Raw genomic sequence first — 23,000 nt, 5'->3', positions numbered from 1 at the left:
AATTCCTGTAAAAATTAGGAGTCTTTTCTCTCTTGGCAAGCTGGAATAGTTCCAATGACTCAACTACAATCCTTAAAAACATGCAAATTGTTCTCGAACCATGAGTGTTTTTGAGCCCACGTGCACATACTCATTCACTACTTTTTGTGCACCTTCTGCAGAACCATGATAGTACAATCTACAATTTCTCTCTCTGAAGTGGTTCTGAATCATTTCCATTTCTCAGATCTTTAAAATACTTTTGTGCACTATCAGAAAAAAATGTTTTCCTTGCTGCTGTCATTATGAAGAGATACAGCAGTTCCTATGAAGTAACTCAACCATGGCACATCAACAGCTTAAGAGGGAGAAATGGGTAATCATTTGCACTATTGAGGAATTCCACTTGGCAAATTTGCCATGAGTTCATATTGCCTAGTTTATACAAAGAAGTAAAACATCTAATAATAATATACAAATCTTCAGCATGCCCATCTTCACCCATTATCTCAACCTTCAGAACTGCTGTCACTAAGACGATATGCAATTGAGGACACTCTCCATCATTACAGATTATACCAGAGTATCTCACTGAAATCACTGGTGTTGCACTGCTGTAAAACAAGCAGCCAACAAGAAGTGATGAAAGGAAAGCAATGAACACCTAATATTTTTCTCCTAAGTATAATCTAAGTTCTTTCCAAGGCTTTCACTCACCCATCACCATAAGATAGATAAGATACGGTAGGATGAATGGACCAAAACAGTATGCAAAGTTTCTTTTGTCCGGTACCTTTCTTTCTCTTCAAATCCCAGACTGCTTGCTGCTGACGCCTAATAGATGATTTCTTAACTTCAACAAGTGCAATCTGCTACCTACAGCCAGTTATCTATTTCCAAGCTTCCACATAGTATGTATGTTTTTATATGTGTATATATGCCCGTACGTATGTGTACAGGCTTGGTAAGTATTTTAAATGCTTTTGAAGTTCTAGATTTACAGTGCTAGCAACCAACAAAAAATGACTTCTCACACATTTTTGATGCTGCAGGTAACATTGTGTTCCTAATAACCATTCTATACTAAGCATGATATTCTTATTAACCGTTCTACACCAATATATATATTAATCAATAATGTAAAGGCTCCTCTAAAGCAATTAAATTCCTCTAAATGTGCAAAGAATCTTTTCCATTAATCATGAATTTATCAGTTTGGAAGAATGTGACTAAGTATCAAGTATTGAGAAGTCTGATAGTTAAGAATTTATTCCTTCCAGTCAGACTAAGAAAAAGTGACGTGATAGAAAATACAGCATTGAAATCAACTGACTCAAGCCGTCTCTTATAGAAAAAAAATGTTTCTGAAATACAAGCCATTATCAGTTAAATAGCAGTGAAAAAAGAGTACAGGACAGTTGTGAATGCCAGTGTAGCATTAATGAAGACATACTTTTTTTTTTTTTTAATGAGTTGCCCCTATATCTACTACACATGAGCTAGAAAACACTAATAGAAAGGGAACCTTATTCTCTAACACTTTTTATGGTTCCTGGTGAAATCAGTAAATGCAGAAATCTGTTATGATTAGTTATTACAGTGCATTATTTGAGATACTTTGAAGTGTCTGACATGGCTTTAGTTACCTTCAATAGTTCAGAGGAGCTGTAAGGTGAATGGCAGTTTCCATCACTTCCAAGCTGGCAAAGTTATTTGGTTGATGAGGTCAGAGAAGGATCTGCAAACACGTTCTGCTGCAGAGAAGAAATCCTGCTTCAAAGCTGACTGTTGAGCTGAAAAGAAAGGATTTTATGTCTTTTAGAGCATTTGATTGCTGCCAGAGCTCTGCAATACTCTTTATAAATCTCTAATTTAACACAATTCCATGTGAACAGCAGCTTTTTCTGTCGCTCTCCTCATTACATCCTCATTACCAAAAGTGATGCATCATGAGTGTTGAACAAAGCTCTGCTGTAGTAAGATTACAAAGGCATTTGGACTGCTGCAATTTTGCCTGGGACTAGAGTCAAAGTTATTGTGTCACAGCATGGGCAACAGAAGAGACCTCCAGTGGCCTCATCAGTATGAGTTTGCTCCTTAATTGACTGCTGAGACTGACTCCTCTTACATGCTTTGACTTAACCTGTTTCAAATTACTCAAGCGTTAAGGGCTATATTCCACCTTAAAGAAATTCCATCCTATAGTATAGCACTGGAGTACTTCTACAATGGCAAAGGTAAGATTTTGAGTTTCCTCTGAGGGTTAAATTATTATGAATGATATTATAAAGTAAACTGGATGAAGGTGAGAAAACATGTCTAGATAACCAGGAGAACTTGTACCTGGTTGGGCTTGAAGAGACAATGCATCCTTCAATTTCATCACTAGCTGCTGCAGTTCCACTTCCTCACTGACTTCCTTCTCATCAGGTGGTATCTGTATTGCACTGGGAATAACAGCTGTATTCCCCACAATGCCACTGCAGGAGTTTTCCATCAATTCAGGCAGATAAGTTTGATTCTCTTTTTCTTTTTAACGCTGTCCAATAAAAAGTCCGTCACTCTGCGGGCTCACTGACTTCACTGGGTCTTCTGAGAATATAAAGTTCATTGTAGCAGGAACCTCAGGTGTCTCTAAAAGCTGCATTTTATTTTCAGAGTTGGGGTGATTCAAAGCTTTCCAGTCTGCACATGTTCTAGAAATGGGCTTTATTTGGGCAAGATTTAATCCACCCTGCACTTTCCTTTCCAGAAGGACATGCTGATTTCTTGGCATCACATTCTGACACAGTGAAAAAGAAGGATGTGTGGTTGACTGTAACATTGTCTACAACAGACAAAACAAAACAAAAAAAACAACATAAAAATAATGTTTTGGTTGCTGGTAGAGATAAAATAGGTGGGAAAAATTATTTGGGGTCATCGTAATAACGATTATTTCTTTAATTTCTCACGTACTAAACCAATTCTTTCCACAAATAAAATATTTCTCTACAGTGAAATGAAACTTTGAGTTTGGACAATCTATGTGTCCATTTTTTCCACAATTCTGATCTGAGGACATCATATGCTTCAATGCCATTGAAAAGTGGCAATAATAATGTTCAAAAGCTAAATTTGCAGGAAAATCATCCTAAAATAATTAAACTAAGGGAAAAAAAAAACATATTACAGAATCACAGAATCGTCTAGGTTGGAAGAGACCTCCAAGATCACCTAGTCCAACCTCTGACCTAACACTAGCAAGTCCTTCACTAAACCATATCACTAAGCTCAACATCTAAACGTCTTTTAAAGACCTCCAGGGATGGCGAATCAACCACTTCCCTGGGCAGCCCATTCCAATGCCTAACAACCCTTTCAGTAAAGAAGTTCTTCCTAATATCCAACCTAAACCTCCCCTGGCACAACTTTAGCCCATTCCCCCTCGTCCTGTCACCAGGCACGTGGGAGAATAGACCAACCCCCACCTCGCTACAGCCTCCTTTAAGGTACCTATAGAGAGCGATGAGGTCTCCCCTGAGCCTCTTCTTCTCCAGGCTGAACAATCCCAGCTCCCTCAGCCGCTCCTCGAAAGACTCATTCTCCAGACCCCTCACCAGCCTCGTCGCCCTTCTCTGGACTCTCTCGAGCACCTCGACGTCCTTCTTGTAGCGAGGGGCCCAAAACTGAACACAGTACTCGAGGTGCGGCCTCACCAGAGCCGAGTACAGGGGGACAATCACCTCCCTAGCCCTGCTGGCCACACTGCTTCTTACACAAGCCAGGATGCTGTTGGCCTTCTTGGCCACCTGAGCACACTGCTGGCTCATATTCAGCTGCCTATCAACCAGTATTCCCAGGTCCTTCTCTGCCAGGCAGCTTTCCAACCACTCATCTCCCAGCCTGTAGCGCTGCTTGGGGTTGTTGCGCCCCAGGTGCAGGACCCGGCACTTGGCCTTGTTGAACTTCATACAGTTGGCCTCAGCCCATCGGTCCAGCCTATCCAGATCCTCCTGCAGAGCCTTCCTACCCTCGAGCAGATCGACACACACACCTAACTTGGTGTCATCTGCAAACTTACTGAGGGTGCACTCGATCCCCTCATCCAGATCATCGATAAAGATATTAAAGAGGGCTGGCCCCAGTACTGAGCCCTGGGGGACGCCACTAGTGACCGGCCTCCAACTGGATTTGACTCCATTCACCACGACTCTTTGGGCCTGGCTATCCAGCCAGTTTTTAACCCAACGAAGCGTACGCCAGTCCAAGCCACGAGCAGCCAGTTTCAAACCTTTTAACATTCAAAATTCCAAAAACAGTCTGGTTGTCAGTGCCACAATGGTAGTTGGAATTTTCTAGTGGGAACCAGGATGGCAAATACCATTATTGCACTAACACTGAGTCTGAGTAACTGGGATGCACTGGACACCTAACTGCACATGTGCAGCCAACCCTACATGTTGGGGACAGGCCAGTGTCATAGCATATACAGAGGATGGTATGACACACCAGTTCACAGTGGACTCCATGTGCTAGTGATATCAAGCTGTGCACTACAGATGTGTCTGGCCTTCCTGTATGTTCGATCTGAAAAACACTCTAAAAGCAGCATGGCCAAAAATGCTACAAAATGCTGTAGGTGGCAAACGTATGAAATCCCTGTAAAACAGGGCCTTTTCAGAACCTTAGAGATTCTTTTAAATTACATTGACTCTTGTTCATTTAAAGTAATAAAATATTTTCTGTAAGAGGTCTGTATTACATCCCAGTACAAGATAAAAATTAGGAATGACAGAAAAGTATTTTATTTATTCTGTGTTAACATGGGACTCTTCTCTAAAGGAACAACCACAATGAAGTATCTAACACTTCTGTTGGAAACCATTTTCTCACTCTTATTGGAAACCCCTCTCATTATTTTAATTGCAGTAGTATCTAAACATCCCAGACATGTCTGTCTGTGGTAGGTGCTAGATATATACAGAATGAGAAGAAAATCCCTGCTGCAATAAGCCTATCTGCTTTCTCTGAAGACAAAAAATGGAGCAGGTAAGCAGAGAACACATGAAATAGTACAAAGATTTCTGGTCCACAAGAAACGTAGTAGTTAGTGTTCAGTAATTGTCCATAGGTGTAAAGATTTTTCATACATTTATCACTATACCTTTATATCTTGCTTTATTTGCTGCAGCTCCATTTGCAAGTTTTCATGGCTTGCTCTCAAGCTTTGGAGTGTTGTCTCTATTTTGCAGCTTTTGTCTTTCTGGCAGCTGTGAAGAAATTGCACTTTGTCCTTCCATTTATTGAATTGCTTCTTCATGTACCTTACAGGGACACAGAAGGGTGGGAATTTTGCTGGATCAGATAACCCATTACACACACACATATATCCAATCACAGAATAGAGCAAACACTGTAGCACAAACTTTCCTCTCTTTTTCAGTTCAGGAAATAGCTTCTGGCTTAGAGGCCAGTATTTCAAGAACTGCACTGTATAAACAGAATTATCAAGAACAGGAGTGTTCTAGAGGAAAGATGTGAGCTGAGTGGAAGTGCAGCCAGGAACCATGCCTTGCATCTTAGGGTTTTATGTTTCCCAAAAAGGTGGCTGAAACTGGAAGAGACATCATAGTAGTCCCTCTATCTAGGAGCAACTATTCTGGCAACTCTTATCACAGATCTCTGACCTGCAGACTCTGGTTTCAGTGGTCACAGACATGATTATACCCACTGCACATTTGTATATATATACAAAAAAAATGGAGGGAAAAGCAAAAGTGGCAGAAAAAGGTGAGCATGGTTACAGCAAAGCCCATACCATACACACAAAAGAAAAATGAACATGAAATGTGTAACATTCTAATAATAAGTATTAAATACTAAAATAATATTCTATCATGTCAAAGGTTTGAACACCAGAAGGGATTTCTGAGGTAATCTAAGCCATTTTTTTTTTCCAGCACTTACTGTATCAGGCTTGTTATCTCTATTTGACTTAAAGCATATTTTTATAGAGATATCCTACCTTGATTTAAAAACTTGAAGTGAATTTGACATTATTGAAGTTGACATTATTTAAACTAATAATTACAGTAATGCTGATGAAAGCAAAACAAAATGTTTTGTTTTGCCTGAAATTGTTTTTCCAGTGATCTTCACTTGCGATTTTTGTTGCTGAGCTACTTCATTCATCCCCATTTGACAGGAAATTATTTAAAATCTCAACATTCTTCACTGGAGCAGTAATGCCCACCAGTCTTCAGTTGTATTACTGCATTTACCTACCTAGATGTACAGCTTAGTGATATGGTTTAGTGGAGTACTTAGTGTTAGGTCGGAGGTTGGACTCGATGATCTTGAGGTCTCTTCCAACCTAGAAATCTGTGTCTGTGTCTGTGTCTGTGTCTACCTGCTTTCACTTTGAATACTTTTGATGGAATCATGCATTTTTAACATATCTGCTTCAAAAGAGGCTATTGCCTGTAATAAAAAAAGAGAAAAATATCTGTTCATAACTTTATCAGCAATAAAATTTCATTTTCTAGGCAAATTCTGCTATAGACAGGCATGGTAAATTGTGGATTTGGCCCATTTTACAGATTTACTAGTTAACTTTTCAGCTGATTGCAACCATCTTATGTATTAATGCATTTCTAATAGCTATTAGAAAAGACTGGAAAATTTACTCAATATAGAACAAATTCTTTGTCCTATGGCTCATTCTAAGTGTTTTCAGAATTTGTTTTGTTTTCAATCAGAACAAAACCTCATACCTTGGAATTTCTGCAAAATAGAATATTCTGATTTGGAAACAGTCTCTCCCAAGTCACACAACTACTTTGGAACAAGGAGATGGAGGGAGACAGACTGGATGCGTAAGGGAGAAGAAAAACCTCTGATCTTTGGATGAAAGTAGAAATCTCTGGGTCATGCAGGACAGTAGTTCCAGAAGTCAGGGAGAAACTCTGCAAGTAAACTGCCTTAGAGGCATGCTATAAGATGGTTTGGAATCAGGTCTGCCATTTAATTGTAAGACTAATAGCTGAGACCCCAGGACCTTCAAAAGCTAATGGATTCTTTTAAAAGCTATCTTGCACTGGACCTACAATCTGCATCTTTTTAAGCAATCTGCACTAACAGATTTATACTCATTTTCCAGTATGTTGGAAATCAGTATAAAACTGCTCAAAAAGAATTTTCAGCCCAGAGGGAAAATGAACAAGACTGCAATGCATGTGACAGAGTACCACTACAGTCCTGTCTCAGTGTTTTCCAAAATGACAAATGCCAGCCATCAAAATGACATGCTTAAGCAATATCTGCCCACCATTGCTACTGCAGATATGTGCTTGCTGGCACTATACCTCATGCTGGACAGAGTCCTAGAAGACAGTTATTCCAAAGGAGTAGCACAGGAAGATGCCAAGGAAGTGACCTGAAATATACACGGTAGTTCTCAGTTACTGCACTCTTGGCTTCTGGGAAGAACAGGATAAGTGGATGACACAAACTGGTTTGAACACAACCCAGTGTTCTGTATATTCCAAGTATGGACAGAGCTACCAACCTCTCAAATAAATATAGAAACAAAAAACCTGCTATGTACTTATTTTTATTTACACTATCCTTTCCACTCCTCTAGCACTGTTTCTATGCAGAGAACCTTGAAATAGATTGGTGAAGAGCTTTTATGCATGAGCTATTTTAGTTGGAGTGGACACTACTCTGGGTTAATCCTTAAGAAGGGCCCATTCTGTCCTCTTATATTGCTATGGTGACAAAAAAGGTCCAAGCCTATTAGGAATTAAGATGTCCTTCCTTGACATTTGCTTGCAGTGGGAGGACACGATGGCATTTTTTGCTGTCAGAATAGAGAGAGGGCTCTAGCTTTCTTTAGCAGTCTTTATCGTGCTGCTTTAAGACAACTAGAAAAAAAAAGAAGTTAACAAAGCAAATATTCCTGCGAATGCTTCTGAAAAGTCATGGAAGTCAAGGAGTCTTGTTCACTAAGTTTTCAGATTCCCCATTTTTTTCCGTAAGTGAGAAATTAACAAAAAGGTGAAGCTGTCCATTCTTTTTCACTGGTCATTAGACATCAGTTAGATAGTTAACATGGTAGGTCTTCCTCCCAGCTTTAGTATTATTACACCTTCATGTTTCACTCACCTGAATTTTTGTCTTGTCTTGTTCTGGCATCTCACTGTTATTCTTACTCTTGTGTGTTACAGTTCTGTTTTCAGATACGAACGTGGGTGACTCCAAGACAGGTCTGTCCACTGTGAGAGACAGGTTTTCAGGGAATGGTGAAGTAGTGAGTTCTGCAAGGGGACTGTACACCAACAAAGAAATACTGAGTAGACAAAGGATCAAGCTTTCCATGGTTTTGGTACCCAGAACAATCAAAATACAGCTAATGCACAGTGTATAGACAGATAGCCATGTTATTGACTAAGAAAAGGGTATGATTTGGCTACGCCTGCTAGCATATTTTGGCTGAAAGAATGAAATTCCTTAAAAACAAATTCCACTCTTTCAACAGAACTTCAACAGCAGATTCTTCCTTCCATCCATTTAGCATCAGTGCAATTTGCTACTTCTCTTTTTACCTTCCAATATTAAGAAGGAGCTAACGATATTATGAAATTCAACTACAAAAGGATAGCAAAGGGCCAGATACCCTGCTGTGCAGTCCATTCTGTGCTGGGAAAAGCCCAGATACCTACCAGTTACACAGTGACACCTATAATGGCAACTCCAAATTCTGCTTTTTCTCATTGACTGTTACCCAAGCATGAGGTAAGAAAAAAACCCACAGAATTGCAAAGAAATCGTGACTGCCCACAGAAGAGTTAAATGACATTCAGAACAAAGAGTGAATTTCTGTTGCTGAATACAAGTGGGGATAAATTAACAATGGAAAATATTTTGCATTTCACCACATTCTAAAGAATGAACACTGAAATATTCTCTACAAGAATCACTGTAACTATCACCCACTGATCTTAGTGTATATAAAAAATTTTGTTTCTAGTATTTACCTAGCAGTGTAGCAAAGAGTTTTATAACCAGATTTTTCTCTTCCTTCCCACAAGGATGAAATTAATTTACTTTAATTCTTTTAGAGAGGACTGACCTTTTTCCCCTTTTTCAGTCTCACTGAATCCTCATTTGGAGAATGTGAGATGCAAGAAAGTCGCTAAGGTTTTATATAGCTAGTAAAGAATTTCCCCCTACGTATGTTTTTAGTGCTTATCTTGTACCATTGTTCTCTTCACCTAAATATCAACCAAAAGGCCAGAGCAAGAAAGGAGTAACTATACGGAAAATCATAACAACCTCCAATGCTCATTATTAACTACTATGATCAGTGGAAACACAGTAATGAGTTTACAAACTAACTAAAAGCAGGCAAAACAAAGGTGATCTAAAAGAACAGTAATGGTAATGCAAAAAATCAGCTACTCACTATTGTGAGTAATCCCACAGGACTGCGATTCAGTGGGACTTGAGTAGAATGACATTCAGTGAAAACACTATGGTTCACATGCAGGAAGCATTCAGTCAATTTCCAATGAATTTGTCACGGAGGAGGTGCTTAAAAACCCATGCATTTTTTCAGTGACAGGTGCTAAATATTTGCAATGCTTGACCTTAGGCTGAGCCTAAGAAATGGCACAGAGAGAAAGAGATGCTAAAGGAAGGAGGGAAGGAAGACACAAGCATGTTATATTTCATGAGACAACTGGTCATTAGGTTGTCAGCATTGTAATCGTGGTTAAGCAACAGAACAATGTGCAGCAATTCCCTATTTGTGCTTTCTATTTTTTATGGAAAAATCGTGACATGGTCTGTCATAACAAAGTCGGCTACTCAAAGGACACAATCAAGCAATATCCTACAGCCTGACACTTTATTCAGAGAGTATAAATTCATTGAAAACAGAAACTCACACAATCTTTTTGTGAGTAGGGAACTGCCTCTCCTCTGTTATCTCCAGAGCCCTCCTTCTCTGAGCCTCCTTTCTTCTGCAACGGTCTTGAAACAGGTTGTTCCTGACAGTGCGGAGAAAGTGCTTTGCACTCGCCTTTGCTGACATCTATTGGAATGAAGGATAAAAGAGAAAGGAGTGAATTTTCAAGCAGGTGCCCAGAAATAGGCACAACCCAAGGCAAAGGCAAGACATGTGCAACCAAAAGTCCATTCATACAACAGTTGAAGCTGCTGTCTGAGCCCTAAAACCGGAGCTGAGGTGGATGATGATGAAGGACCACAGGCAAGATCAGCTCCAATTCTGGTATGTAGGCAAAACACTGTCTGGGACAAATTCAGGCAACCTGGAAATGTTTAATACAAGGTTTTGGCAATTACAATGATATAATTCAAAGGCACAACAAGAATTCTGTCCAACTAGTACCTGAGTTCTCCTTTCATGAACATAAAGAAATACTTTTAATAATTGTAAGAAGTGTTAATGTATACAGCTTTCTGTGTTTCATGTTCTCCTCTTGCACAGTACAGTAAAAACCATACTTCAATTTGTCACAGCAGTGCCAGGCTCACGTATAGCTATGCTCCGTAATTGTTTTATGGGAGGACACAAACCGCTTCTGCCCCAGGAGTTGATTGGTGCTGAGCATTGGAAGAGCCCTGACAAATTGAACAGGAAAACAGAAGAAAATACACAGCAGGCATCCTAGTCGTTTCTTAATATGGTAATAACATTACCACAAGGTGTCAGCACAGTAAAGAAAAACAGTGCTGACTTTTCAAATCCCCTCTCAGCAGCCCACTCCCTGGTACAGACAACGTGAAAATTTAAGCAGACACAGTCTCTCAGTGCTGAAGTCCATCGCTGGAGTGATGAAAGCACAAGTTGCCCCTGTGATGGAGCTCAAGTAGGTGAGCTTACTTGGGCCTATGCTGGCTCTTCACGCTGTGTCCCCAGCTGACAGAGACAAATGAATCTACAAGTTTTACAATAAAGTTGAAAATCTCTAGAACAAAGAAAGTTTCATGCAGGAGTTAGTACAACTTCAGGATGAATATTAATTTCTGAATGATTCCGTGGTGGCATTGGGAGGAAGGAGCACTGGGACACACTGAAGGACCTTTCCACCAGTGTAAGGAAGTGCTGCAAAAGGCAAATCTGCCATACAGCAGTCTGGGAAGAGGACTCACACTATGACATTTCATGTCTCCATTCAGTTATTTCAGAACAGAACATTCCTCAAGTTAGAAGCCCCCTTTTTTCCTTTCCCTGACTCACTGTTCCCAGATGAATAATACTAATGTCTCATGGGCACCATGGCTGATATGTACATAATTTTATAATCAGTGTAGTTCAAGAGTCTCTTGCCAAATTGCCCACATAAAGAACCTGAACAGGGAAATGAATCAGTACAATAGGACTCTACCTGCACACAGTGTTCCACAACAGGATGTGACCTCTTATGTGGTTTGTGGAGACAGACAGTGAAAAAGCAGACTTGGCAAAGGTCAAAATTCAGGCGCTTCAAACAGCGATACCCATGAAGGTAAACAGAAGGATTAGGTTATTTCCCTGCAACAGAGAACTTGGTGTAAAAGTGGGATTGACTACTAGAAGTCCAGATCCCTGGGTTCTGAAATGCAGAGAAGCACCTCTGTTTTAAACAAGGACTTTCACTAGCATTCTTTGAATGCAGGAGTTATTTTGTCCAAACGACAACAGGCTAATCTCCAGAACCCACTCGTGATTTTGATATTATTAATTTGCTCCATTGAAACTCAGTCCAAGGAAGAAACACCTGTTCTAGTATAATTTTTGAGATTGCAGTTACACCTTCATGTTTCTTATGCACCAGCTTATGTCTATCCACTGCTCTTATGAAAATGTAATATTACTACATTATTGATGTATGATTTGTGACTATACAAAGAGCTAAAAATGCAAAAAAAAAAAGACAACAAAAAAACCCCTAACATTCTAAGCTTACTATTAGTGAGAAAAGACGAATGGTAAAATGTTCATTGTTTAATACAGTAGTTATAGCCTGCAGAGTATGCAAACAATAGTAAGAACTATTTATGTGGATGCTAAAGACTACAGTAATTACTGACATACCTGAGGCCTGTAATGGGGAAATTCTTGCAGACTCTGCATCTAACCTGGTGAGAAACTATTTCTGAAGCTGATAATCTGTAACATGTAGGGAGCCACAGCAGAAGAGCAGGCTCCGATCTCAGCCAAGACAAGAATTTTTCTTCAACAATTGCTGAATTCAGAACCTGGAAAAAATATACATCTCAAGTTCAGCCATTTCCTTGAAAAAAAAATGGTGTCTCATCTCCAGTTCCTAATAAAAGCTCTGATATTGCTAGTGTAATGTTTTTTCATTCACATAAAATGCTGCTGGGTTTCAAAGGTTTTGGAATAAATGCAAGTCTTCAGTAGTATCTGTAGATATCAATCCCCCTATACTGCAAGACTGATGAACAGCCCTGCCCCTTAAAAGTAGATATTGGTGTATGCCACATGGTAATACACTTGCAATTTTAATTTACCAGCAACATTCAAAGTAATTTCCCAGGACATCAAAATTTCACTCACCCCTTGGAAACAGCTGTGAGCAGCAATTTCCACACAAGACAGAGTGCAGCTTTCTCCCACAATGGCTGGGATCTGCATCAAGAAGAAAGGCTTAGAAACACCTCAATAAAAAACAGATGTTCCTATCATGCTCTGCTGAGACGGTGACAGCACACAGGTGGTGAAGCTTCGATAGAAACACCACTTTATGTACTATTCTGAAGAAAATCTATTCAAATTCATGCCACCAGTGTGCAATTTGAGAGTTCAGCATGTGTCAGAATGATTTGCTCCCAGCTCACTTACTCTAATGGATCAACACATTATGTTGCCGTACTAGAATACCAAAGGACAGTAGGTTTGAATCTCAGGGGTCATTTTCAGACCCCGTGTTCAGCACCAGTTCAGCTGGAAATACTTGTATGCTAAGGCATTATTGTGCAACTGCAAGCTATTCTACTGAGTAGACATCTAAGTCAGGAGTTGTGTTAGCAACAGCTGCATGCAGCTGTTCCCAGGACCTTTAAGCTCAGGCAAAATGAATGTATAGACATATTGATGCCAGGCATTATTCAGACTAAGAAGAGCTACAGGGTTTTATTCTTTTACCTACTCTGCATAGCAGATCCCTATGTCCACACAGCACCCTACTGACTTCAGTCCCATACGGTTATCAAACATAAAACACATCACCCATGTGTGTTTTTCTCCTGGATTATAATCCCCCCTACAAGACCTGTTGCCTAAGAGCACTGCAGTGGCATTACCTGATTTAAGTCTGTTAGCAGGCTTCTTAGGGCACTACGGGTAATCAAGGACTTCTTCCCGTCAGGAACAGCATAAAACTCAAAGAAAGCTGAAAATAACCAGAGGAAAGAAACTAGAATCCTAGCAGAGCCTTAAGAGTCTTCTAGCTACTCATTCTCAAGCTATGTGCATGATAATTGTGAACTACCAAGTAAGCTTCTCAAAAAAGTTATTTACTTGTCTACCTAATGCAGGCTCTCAGTGACTGCTGTAACAACACTTCCCCTACTGGCAGGGGAAAGAGGAGGAAAGCAAAGAAATTGTGGTCATCCCTTATCCATGGCAGTTAAGACTGGTAAGGATGAAGGAAACACTAAACTCATTTCCATGGCTGTTAAGAAATACATTTAAACAAATTTACAGAAGATATGCCCTATTTAAATTGTGAATTGTCAATTCCAAGTAATTTGAAAGAAAATAAATAATGTGCAATGGGAGAATATGAGGCCAATATGCCACTTATGGTCCATTTGTTCTCTGTTTTGAGCATTTAACTCAGGCAGAAATCTTTGTGCTGCCCATTGCACTGGGCCGCTTTCATCTGTTATGTTTAGCTCTTTAAGCATTTTTTGTCTAGTGTTAAAAGGACTAAAAAAAAATCCAGGATCTAATATATAAATATGTTTTCTGCTCTAGTGAAATTTAAAACCAGGGTGCTTCTGTTTGTTTTTGCTAGGCAAAAAGAACTTGGCCTTCATTTTTGAGCTCTGCAATCTTAAGCTGTGTTATGTCTTTTTTCTGAGACTGTTTATGCAAAGATGAATACGAACATTAATGAAAAAGTATTCTTCCACATGAGTCCTACAAGAAAGCAGTTGACATAATGTACTTTTTGCATGGGAAAACTATATTCTCTTTTAAAGTTAAAAACATTCAATGTAGGTTTTCCTCAACATTTGGTATTTTAGGGAGTGTATAAAACTGTATACTTCCCACCTCTGTATTTAGCAAGCAGAGTGTCTCCTGAAAGAGCAATTCAGGCAGCTGCAACAGATCTAGTTTTGATATAACCCGTTCCAGATCTAGGAAAATAAAATAAATTACACTACATTCACCAATGTAAAAAATGCAATCTCTTAAGAAAAAATATTGCTACATTGGAAGACAACTTCAAATCTTATATCCTTTTGTATGCATATAACTGATGTAGCATTTTAGTGATACTTTATGTCTAGGACCCTCTGTCATTGAACATGACTACAATATTAACTATTAAAGATACCATGCAATTATAAAACAGAAAGACAGTATCTCCTTCAAAGACCTCACATTTCACTTAAGATATAAATTTACTTTTACAATACTTGCCTTAAAGAAAAAAAATACAACTCTTCACTTGTGGAAAGCCTTCCCAAACATGAAAGAAAAAGTAGGACTACAATGTGTTTCTTCTACTATATCATCAGGCAGCTTCATTGTGGCCCCAGACCTGCCCTGAGCAACTCTTGGGTTGATTTCCTTTAATTTCATTCCAACTTGATTGATCTGCTCGAGGGCAGGAAGGCTCTGCAGGAGGATCTGGATAGGCTGGACCGATGGGCTGAGGCCAGCTGTATGAAGTTCAACAAGGCCAAGTGCCGGGTCCTGCACCTGGGGCGCAACAACCCCAAGCAGCGCTACAGGCTGGGAGATGAGTGGTTGGAAAGCTGCCTGGCAGAGAAGGACCTGGGAATACTGGTTGATAGACAGCTGAATATGAGCCAGCAGTGTGCTCAGGTGGCCAAGAAGGCCAACAGCATCCTGGCTTGTGTAAGAAGCAGTGTGGCCAGCAGGGCTAGGGAGGTGATTGTCCCCCTGTACTCGGCTCTGGTGAGGCCGCACCTCGAGTACTGTGTTCAGTTTTGGGCCCCTCGCTACAAGAAGGACATCGAGGTGCTCGAGAGAGTCCAGAGAAGGGCGACGAGGCTGGTGAGGGGTCTGGAGAACAAGTCTTACGAGGAGCGGCTGAGGGAGCTGGGGTTGTTCAGCCTGGAGAAGAGGAGGCTCAGGGGAGACCTCATCGCTCTCTATAGGTACCTTAAAGGAGGCTGTAGCGAGGTGGGGGTTGGTCTATTCTCCCACGTGCCTGGTGACAGGACGAGGGGGAATGGGCTAAAGTTGTGCCAGGGGAGGTTTAGGTTGGATATTAGGAAGAACTTCTTTACTGAAAGGGTTGTTAGGCATTGGAATGGGCTGCCCAGGGAAGTGGTTGATTCGCCATCCCTGGAGGTCTTTAAAAGACGTTTAGATGTTGAGCTTAGTGATATGGTTTAGTGGAGGTTTTGTTAGTATTAGGACAGAGGTTGGACTAAATGATCTTGGAGGTCTCTTCCAACCTAGACGATTCTGTGATTCTGTGGTTTAATCAAAAGGATATATGCAGGAGAAGGACCTTCATTTGGCCATTAAATAATGCAAGTCAAAGAATATACCTTAATTTAGAACCCAAGTTTGCGACATAGGCACCAAATGAAAAAAGCTTCTTTACGTGAAGACAAAACATATTAAGTGGAAACCATAAATCAGAAAATCTTGGTATTTTATATTTAAAATATCACTTTTGCAAAGCAGTGTTACTTTAAAATATTGTTACATAAATTTGTCGTCAAGAATCTTTAACTAAACTGCATTGTTACAGAGCAAATTGCAGAAAGCTGTAACATAGCTTCCAAAGTATGATCTATCTGGGAAATTGTTGGTCAAAAGTTTCTAGGTTTTCAATTATATATTTAGTTTTTCCAGAACGTTCATAAAAGAAAATCCAAGGTTAAAGCTATATAAGACTAAATATTTCTGGAAGACAAAGGGAATACACACAGAATATTCACTAGGCATTGCTGTTTAATGAAACTTAGTAAAAATGTATCTGTGACAGCTACTCTCAAAACTCATAAAGGTTTTCGATTGTATACCTTATCATACTTTAATAAGCATGTAAGTAAACAACCACACAGACATGGAAAAGCCCCTATATACTCTTGCCTTGAAAGACTTTCCATTGTTAACAGTGGAGAACAGCACTCTGTGGAGAAAACACACTTAGAAGAAAAGCATAAGATGCTTTTTCTATCCTATATGCATGGCAAAAAAAAAAAAAAGCTTTGTGAAAAAAATTCAAAAAACACATTATAGTATGAAGAAAATGATACACTGTCCCAGGAAAACAGAAAAAAGGATAAAGATAGATGTTCTTGATCATGTTCTTCTGCAAAGAACATTCTTGTAAATGATTTCCCTGGGGTGGTACTTATAGCACACCAATTACAAAACGCTCTTGATGATTCTAGCTTGTTTTGAAATACACCCATTTATTCTTAGCCTTGACTCTCATAAGTACAAAAAGTTCTTAACATGGGATCTTAAATTGCAGTGATCATATAATTAATAGTAATTCAAGACAAAGTCCTGCAGACCACTTACATCGTACTCACGCTCTCAGTAAAAAGCTCTCCTCTGATGGAGGAGGGAATGAATTCCATCTGTAGTGAATAAACTCATCAATGAACTTAACCTTTTCTTTTAAATCTGATACAGTCATGAACCAATCTTGCATTTAGTGAACTAATTAATTATTCACAAACAATACAGGAGAAAAGTATGATCTACAAGCTGTACAGTATCAAAATACTTTGGCAGCCAAAAGAAGAGGCACTCTTTGTACAAAGCTGCTCACAGAAAGTTAGTATGGGCAGGCAGACATCTGGATTTCCAGGTATGTCTGGAAACATCTGACCACTGTTCCTCTGTTAAAGCTTTGTGCCTCATCTTCCTATACCTGAACTACTCTCACTGTGTGTAACTTAAGCAAAATACCGTCAACAAAGGAGAGTTTCACACAGAAGTGACATAAGAATAGTAGAAACAGACTTGATCTAGCAGTACTTTGTGATGGATTCATATTTGTGCTTCCTCTCACCTGTCATACATGGCTTTTAGTAGGCTCAATGTGAATTTGGCAGCTCTTGGATCTACCTGGCCTGGTTTTTCTAATCTTGCCCTTTGGAGCAGTTCCTTCAGCATTCCAAAGAGCTGCTGCACTTTCAGAGAAATCTGCTTTTCCCTCTGGCTCTGTTCACTTGACAAGATGTGCTGAATCAGAGAAACATCAATCAAATCCACTGTGGGAAAACAAAGGGAGAAACAAATGAGGATCCCTGCTTCCTCTTGAATGGAAGGTGGACTTTTTTTTTCTTCCCCAATTAAAAGTGCCTAGTTAACACAAGTCTGGAAAACGAAAACTAAAACAGTATGTGACATAAAAAGGAAATAAACTGGGAAAGGTCTTGGTGGGTTTATGGATGTCGCAGAACCTGTGAGGCTACTAAGACAGAAACAACTCATCTAAAATTGTCTGGATGTGATTTTAGAATAGTTAGGAAGGGAAGGGAGATAGCATGATTAACTGCATCTGAATTATAGAGGAAAACAGCATGGTAATGGCATCCAAATTATAGACCTAGCTTACATTCTATGTATAGAGAGATACTATAAAACTATGCACCATTTTGCACTTAAAATAAAGCTCACTTAGGACTATGGAATCAATTTGTAATTTGATGTAGTGTTCTTCTCATGCCAAATACAAAGAGAAGGGAGATGCTTTGGCCAAGGAAAGAGGCATAAAGGCCATATTATAAAATGTGCCATAACTAATAACCAGTGGGAAGAAAGAGCTATGACTTAAAGGTCACATCCAGTACAACAGAGTCATGATTAATTAGAATTAACATTGGAAGAAAAAGATTGGAGTTTATGCACGTATTCATTTCCCACCACTGTCCACATAAGGCTGCAGAAGGAGAGAAGAACCTAGAATATGTCACTAATGGTCTTTCCAGTGCAGATGGGAAAGTATCAGTGCAAAACACTGGCAAAGCTCCATCTGGAAACCTGAGTGCAATTCTGGTCAGCAGTGTTCAAGGAAGAGAGTAACTGGGGTAGCTGCTATGAATACTTAGAGGAAACACAGAGGACTAAGCAACACAGCTAATGAAAACCACTGTCTGTATGAGCTAGAACCTCCATGCTGTGACACACAGCACCAAGCAGATTTACCATATCAGGGCTGAAATCAGACTAAATATGTTCATAGAGGAGCATGCCCAAACACTAATAAGTATGGCCAGGGCCAACAAATTTGTCATCTTTCCCGTGCTATCCTAAACACCTCACTGGCAATGATTGGGAGTTTTCATCAACAGACTCTTTCCAGTGGAAAAATCAAGACTTCCATTCTCAATATAGAATTTATATCCAGAATTTCAAAACAAGCCAGGTGCCCAGGGCTTTGTTCCATAGCTCTTTGCTTGCACAGAATTCTCACTTCAAACCCAAGGGGAATGAGTGCTAGGCAGGGGTTTTCTGCATATCATATTTTAGTTTGTTCACATTAATACTTACAATGTTGCTCATTAATACTTGCAATATTATATTATAGTATATCCATTATAATACTTATAATGTTATAGTATAATAATTCTCATTAATACTTTAGCACCTGTCAATGCATTTTGATGATCCATGATTATTTCCAATAAATCACGTAAGAATTTGACATTTAACAAGTATAATAATATACAGATAAAGATTCATAATTGCCAGTGATGTCTATGTACCAATGTTGTAGACAGTAACAATAACTCAGTTCTCCAATGCCTTTAGAATTTTAATAATGTATTTCCACTGACATTCAAAAGTGGGTAAAAATTGAGTTGTATATGAACTACTATCTGGCTCTTAAGTGTTTATAATGCACTCTGAGTTTCTCACGTGAAAAACGAGAGAACAAAGTAGCATAATAACTCATGGTGACAGCAACACAGAATGTTTATGGATTCCTCTCCCTGTCAAAGTATGAGATCCTCTTCATCTACTAACACTGGCACAGACTTTGTACTGCGCGTAGTTTCAGGGCTGTTCTGTAGAAGGAATTCTGAACATCATTGAAAGCCTCTGTGAAAGGAAACACACACATTACAATAGAGTGGTTCATGGTAAAAAGGGAAAAAGAAGGAAAACTGACATAATCAAATTTGAACTTAATCAAAATCCACAACACTTTGAAAGAGAATTCTGTTAAATTTTGATAAAAATGAAAATGTCCTTTTTTTTCCAACAGCTTTGTGGGGAAATGGTCTTATGATCGGTGACATGATGAGTCAGAAAAATAGTATTTAACACAGATAGCACATCTGCTTCTTCAGGAATCAAGTCTACTCATGGACCTGCATACTTTTAGCCAAGATCATACTGAAATAATATTTCTAAGCAAAACACCTTCTTGATCAGAGTAGAGATGCTTTTCTACAAGGAACAGTTTGTCAGTCTGCACAGCAGGGTTATTGTTTGGGATGCATATTGTTTCAAGCCTTAAACAAATTTTCTGTCAAGATCAACATCTGGGACTCTCTCAGAAGATAAGCAATTTACCGGACCAATTGGCTTTTGACATCTCTGCTTAGTAATTCCACTCAAGCTGCTTGACTAAATCCTATGCCCTTAAATGACTTCAGCTCATTCCTTTCACATCAATAAAGCATGTTTTTCTGAGTGGGAAGTAAGGGCTTCTGAACTTGACCTATAACTGCTACTTTACACACATACTCAGAACTTTATGACAGAAAAAAAAGGCTTGATCACGGTAGCTTTAGTAACTACAAAGGGACTTATTAGTTTTCCTCCTGCCCTCAGAGGCTTTCTTGCTGTAGTTCAGGGAGGAAGAGTTACTCACAGTTGATAAAGATCAAAGACAAACAACAAATATGCACAACTGAGTAGAAATAATTTACAAAACTCTCTACCTGTTTAGTCTGGAAATGGTCCAATCTGTGTGCAATGGTTCTCCACAAATGTGCCAGACTAATGTTAATAGCCAGCAAATTATGGGCTCTGCTGTTTCCCAGATGCTGCTTACGATATAGAAATAAGCTCTATCAGCCATACCATCTGTCTACTCCTGCTCTTGTCACATTATGTTTTGTAATATTATTTGGAGATGTAGTATAGCATGTCATACAATGTGAAAAATGAGTTTTTACTTCCATGCAGTATCAGTTCTCTTTCTTCAGTAACCTGATCCAAAGCTTTTTTGAAAGGAACAGACTGACTCCCACTTTTCTGTAGGCTATGGATTAAGTCCCAAATGCTTATTTTCCTTCTCTAAGAAGGAATACAAATGTTAGAAATGTGCACATGATCCAACTTGAACATCTTCCATGTGCAAGATGACTTTCTAAATGAAGGGAGTCTGTTTTAATAGCCATCTGCTATTCTCTTGATTTTACTACATCTGTGATTCAAGCTCATCCTTATAGATGATATGTGGCCTCAAAGTAAGGCATTTTGTGCCAGTCAAGCAATAGTTCCAGAATTACCTTGCAAGAGCACATAAGTAAACATCAGACAAAGAAAAAAAGCTCAAATTAAATCAAAATATTTTAGGATTATTATTTATGTGAGGCTTTTTGGCAGCACAGAACAACTACATGCTTTCATTTCTCATAGGGATGGCACTTCCCCCTTGGACAGAAAACTTGCACGCAACTGGTTCTGCAGTGAGTCAAATTTTACCTCAAGACTCATAAACGCCCTTTGTTGAGAAGCTGACAAAAGAATTCCTACACATATAGAAAAGAGTGCACTGTTTCCTGGCATTTCCAGCTAGTTACCTGTTCTGCATTTTGCACTACCTGTTATATAGCAGATGAAGTATCACCCAAGATTTTACACTTAAAAAGGGAATGTATAGCTATCCTTCACACCTACTTTAGAACATGTGAAAAAAACATCATAAATTATAAATTTGGAAACATGACCCTTGTGTCCATGAGTCAAGGTGGTAATGGCAATGGAACATGACAGAACAGATCCAAAACCACAGGCAACACAGCTGTGTATGTAATTTATATGTTATAGCACCGGGATTCCAAAAGTGTTATGACTTCTTCACAATTCATTAGTTTCTGTCCAAACAGACACAGAAACATCTCTTGAGAAAAGCTGGGGGGGGAGAGAGGAGAGAAAAATCCTTACCCTGCAAGTCTGGATCCATTTGAAATGGACAGATGGCATTAGGCATTCTATAATGAAACAAATCAAAGTGTAAAACCACATTATCTAGACAGAGACATATCGAACCATTCAAATCAAACCTTTTAATCCGAACAATTTACTGGATGAATTTCAGAGATGAAATTAAACAGAATTACATAAAACAACATAGTAGCTTTGGTGTCAGGTGCAGAGAAACTCCAGAAAATTGCATGATATCTGCTCAGGATAAAGCAGGGGTAACTCCAGTAGCTGCAAAACTGTATGAAAGGGAAAACAGTCCCCAAAGTTTCAAGTTTCAAGTACAGCAAATGAGATCTTCCACTACTCAGTGTTTACATATAGGATTACTACACAGTCCATAGTGTATAATTTCAGGATAGATAGAGCATACCTTTACACCAGACTGTTCCTAAGATCCATTGATTACAATTGCTTACAAGTCTATTTTCTAAAATTTTCAAACTTGAAGGGTTAAGCTGAGCAGACATCATTTCTTTCTGAGAAGGAAGTGATAAAGGAAGCATAACCATGAATCTACTTCTTTATGCACCTCTGAAAACAAAAGTAATTGTGTCACTGATATTAACAGTAACAAATTCTTCCCTCAGGACTTATGTCATTAACGTTCTAGGCTACATTATATTTTTAAACATAAAAATATAAATATGAATTCAATATAGTAACTGTCAGCTCATATTACAGTTGAAAAACACTGTGTAACAGATTTATGTTACATGAGACTCAAAAAGATGCCTTATAGTAGAAAAAAAGGAAATTTGATAGAATAAATAAAAATTAAATAATTGGAAACTATCTGAAATGTAAACCATGATTTTGGTATTAAAACTATACTTACCTGAACTTTCACTTCATTTTTCCAGTGAGAGTCATTAATCATTTGTCATAAACATTACAGAATACTAGACAATTATCAAGGATAAATATTCAGTCATCTATAATTCTTGGATCTATCATAAAGGTGTTGCTCACCATCTTAATTGGTGAAAGCTGCAACTTTGTCTTTCAGTCTCTAAATAACCTATAAATATTTAAAACAAAAAAAAAATAAAGCAATAATAAATTTGCTTTTTATTATTTCTTCATTACAGACTATAATGCCACAATTTTTATTGAAGTCCCTCTTTGAAAGAAATACCACTATGTTTCTTTTTCACTATCCTTCTGTTTTCTTCCTTTCTAAGGTTTAAAGCTTGGATTCAACCTTGAGTTCTACAAGATTGCAATTCTGCCCAATGTTTATCTAGGCATGAAATTTTGCTTATATAATTACCTCTAAAATGGGGGCAATGCTTCTGCATAGGTTGACAGAAAAATCCATATGGAGAAATCAATGAAATCAGAAGATCCTAAATGAGGAATTAAACATAAGTGTTCAGTTAAAGCCATGTGTAGCAATCTAAACTCTGCATATTTGCTAAAAGACAGACTTACGAAGACACCACTTGCCTCTTTCTTCCTCCTTTTGTCTCTTTACCAAAGGCACATAAAATAAAGCGAGAATGTGAAAGTAAAAATACACAGTCTAAACCTACTTAAATAAGAATTCAATTTGCTCACTCTAATAAGAGTAGATCCACTGACTTCACTGAGTTAAACAGCATGCATAATCTAT

General features: G+C 38.7%; 1 protein-coding gene across 1 annotated transcript; it reads right to left on the bottom strand.

Moving 5' to 3' along the window:
- Window positions 1-1,627: 1,627 nt before the first annotated feature.
- Window positions 1,628-21,380, bottom strand: DYTN (dystrotelin). Its single transcript, XM_035536740.2, is given in 15 exon segments — window positions 1,628-1,684; window positions 1,687-1,772; window positions 2,323-2,806; window positions 5,126-5,285; window positions 6,371-6,441; window positions 8,128-8,290; window positions 9,912-10,057; window positions 11,376-11,488; window positions 12,066-12,228; window positions 12,551-12,622; window positions 13,297-13,385; window positions 14,273-14,358; window positions 17,232-17,433; window positions 19,193-19,267; window positions 21,347-21,380. Coding segments are annotated over 15 exon segments (1,986 nt in total). The 5' UTR covers window positions 21,366-21,380.
- Between the last annotated feature and the right edge of the window lie 1,620 nt (window positions 21,381-23,000).

The sequence above is a fragment of the Cygnus atratus genome, chromosome 6 (genome assembly GCF_013377495.2).
Source record: "Cygnus atratus isolate AKBS03 ecotype Queensland, Australia chromosome 6, CAtr_DNAZoo_HiC_assembly, whole genome shotgun sequence".
NCBI classification, from domain to species: Eukaryota; Metazoa; Chordata; class Aves; order Anseriformes; family Anatidae; genus Cygnus; species Cygnus atratus.
The sequence above is the reverse complement of the archived record's forward strand: the minus strand, read 5'-3'. Positions and strand labels throughout refer to the sequence as shown.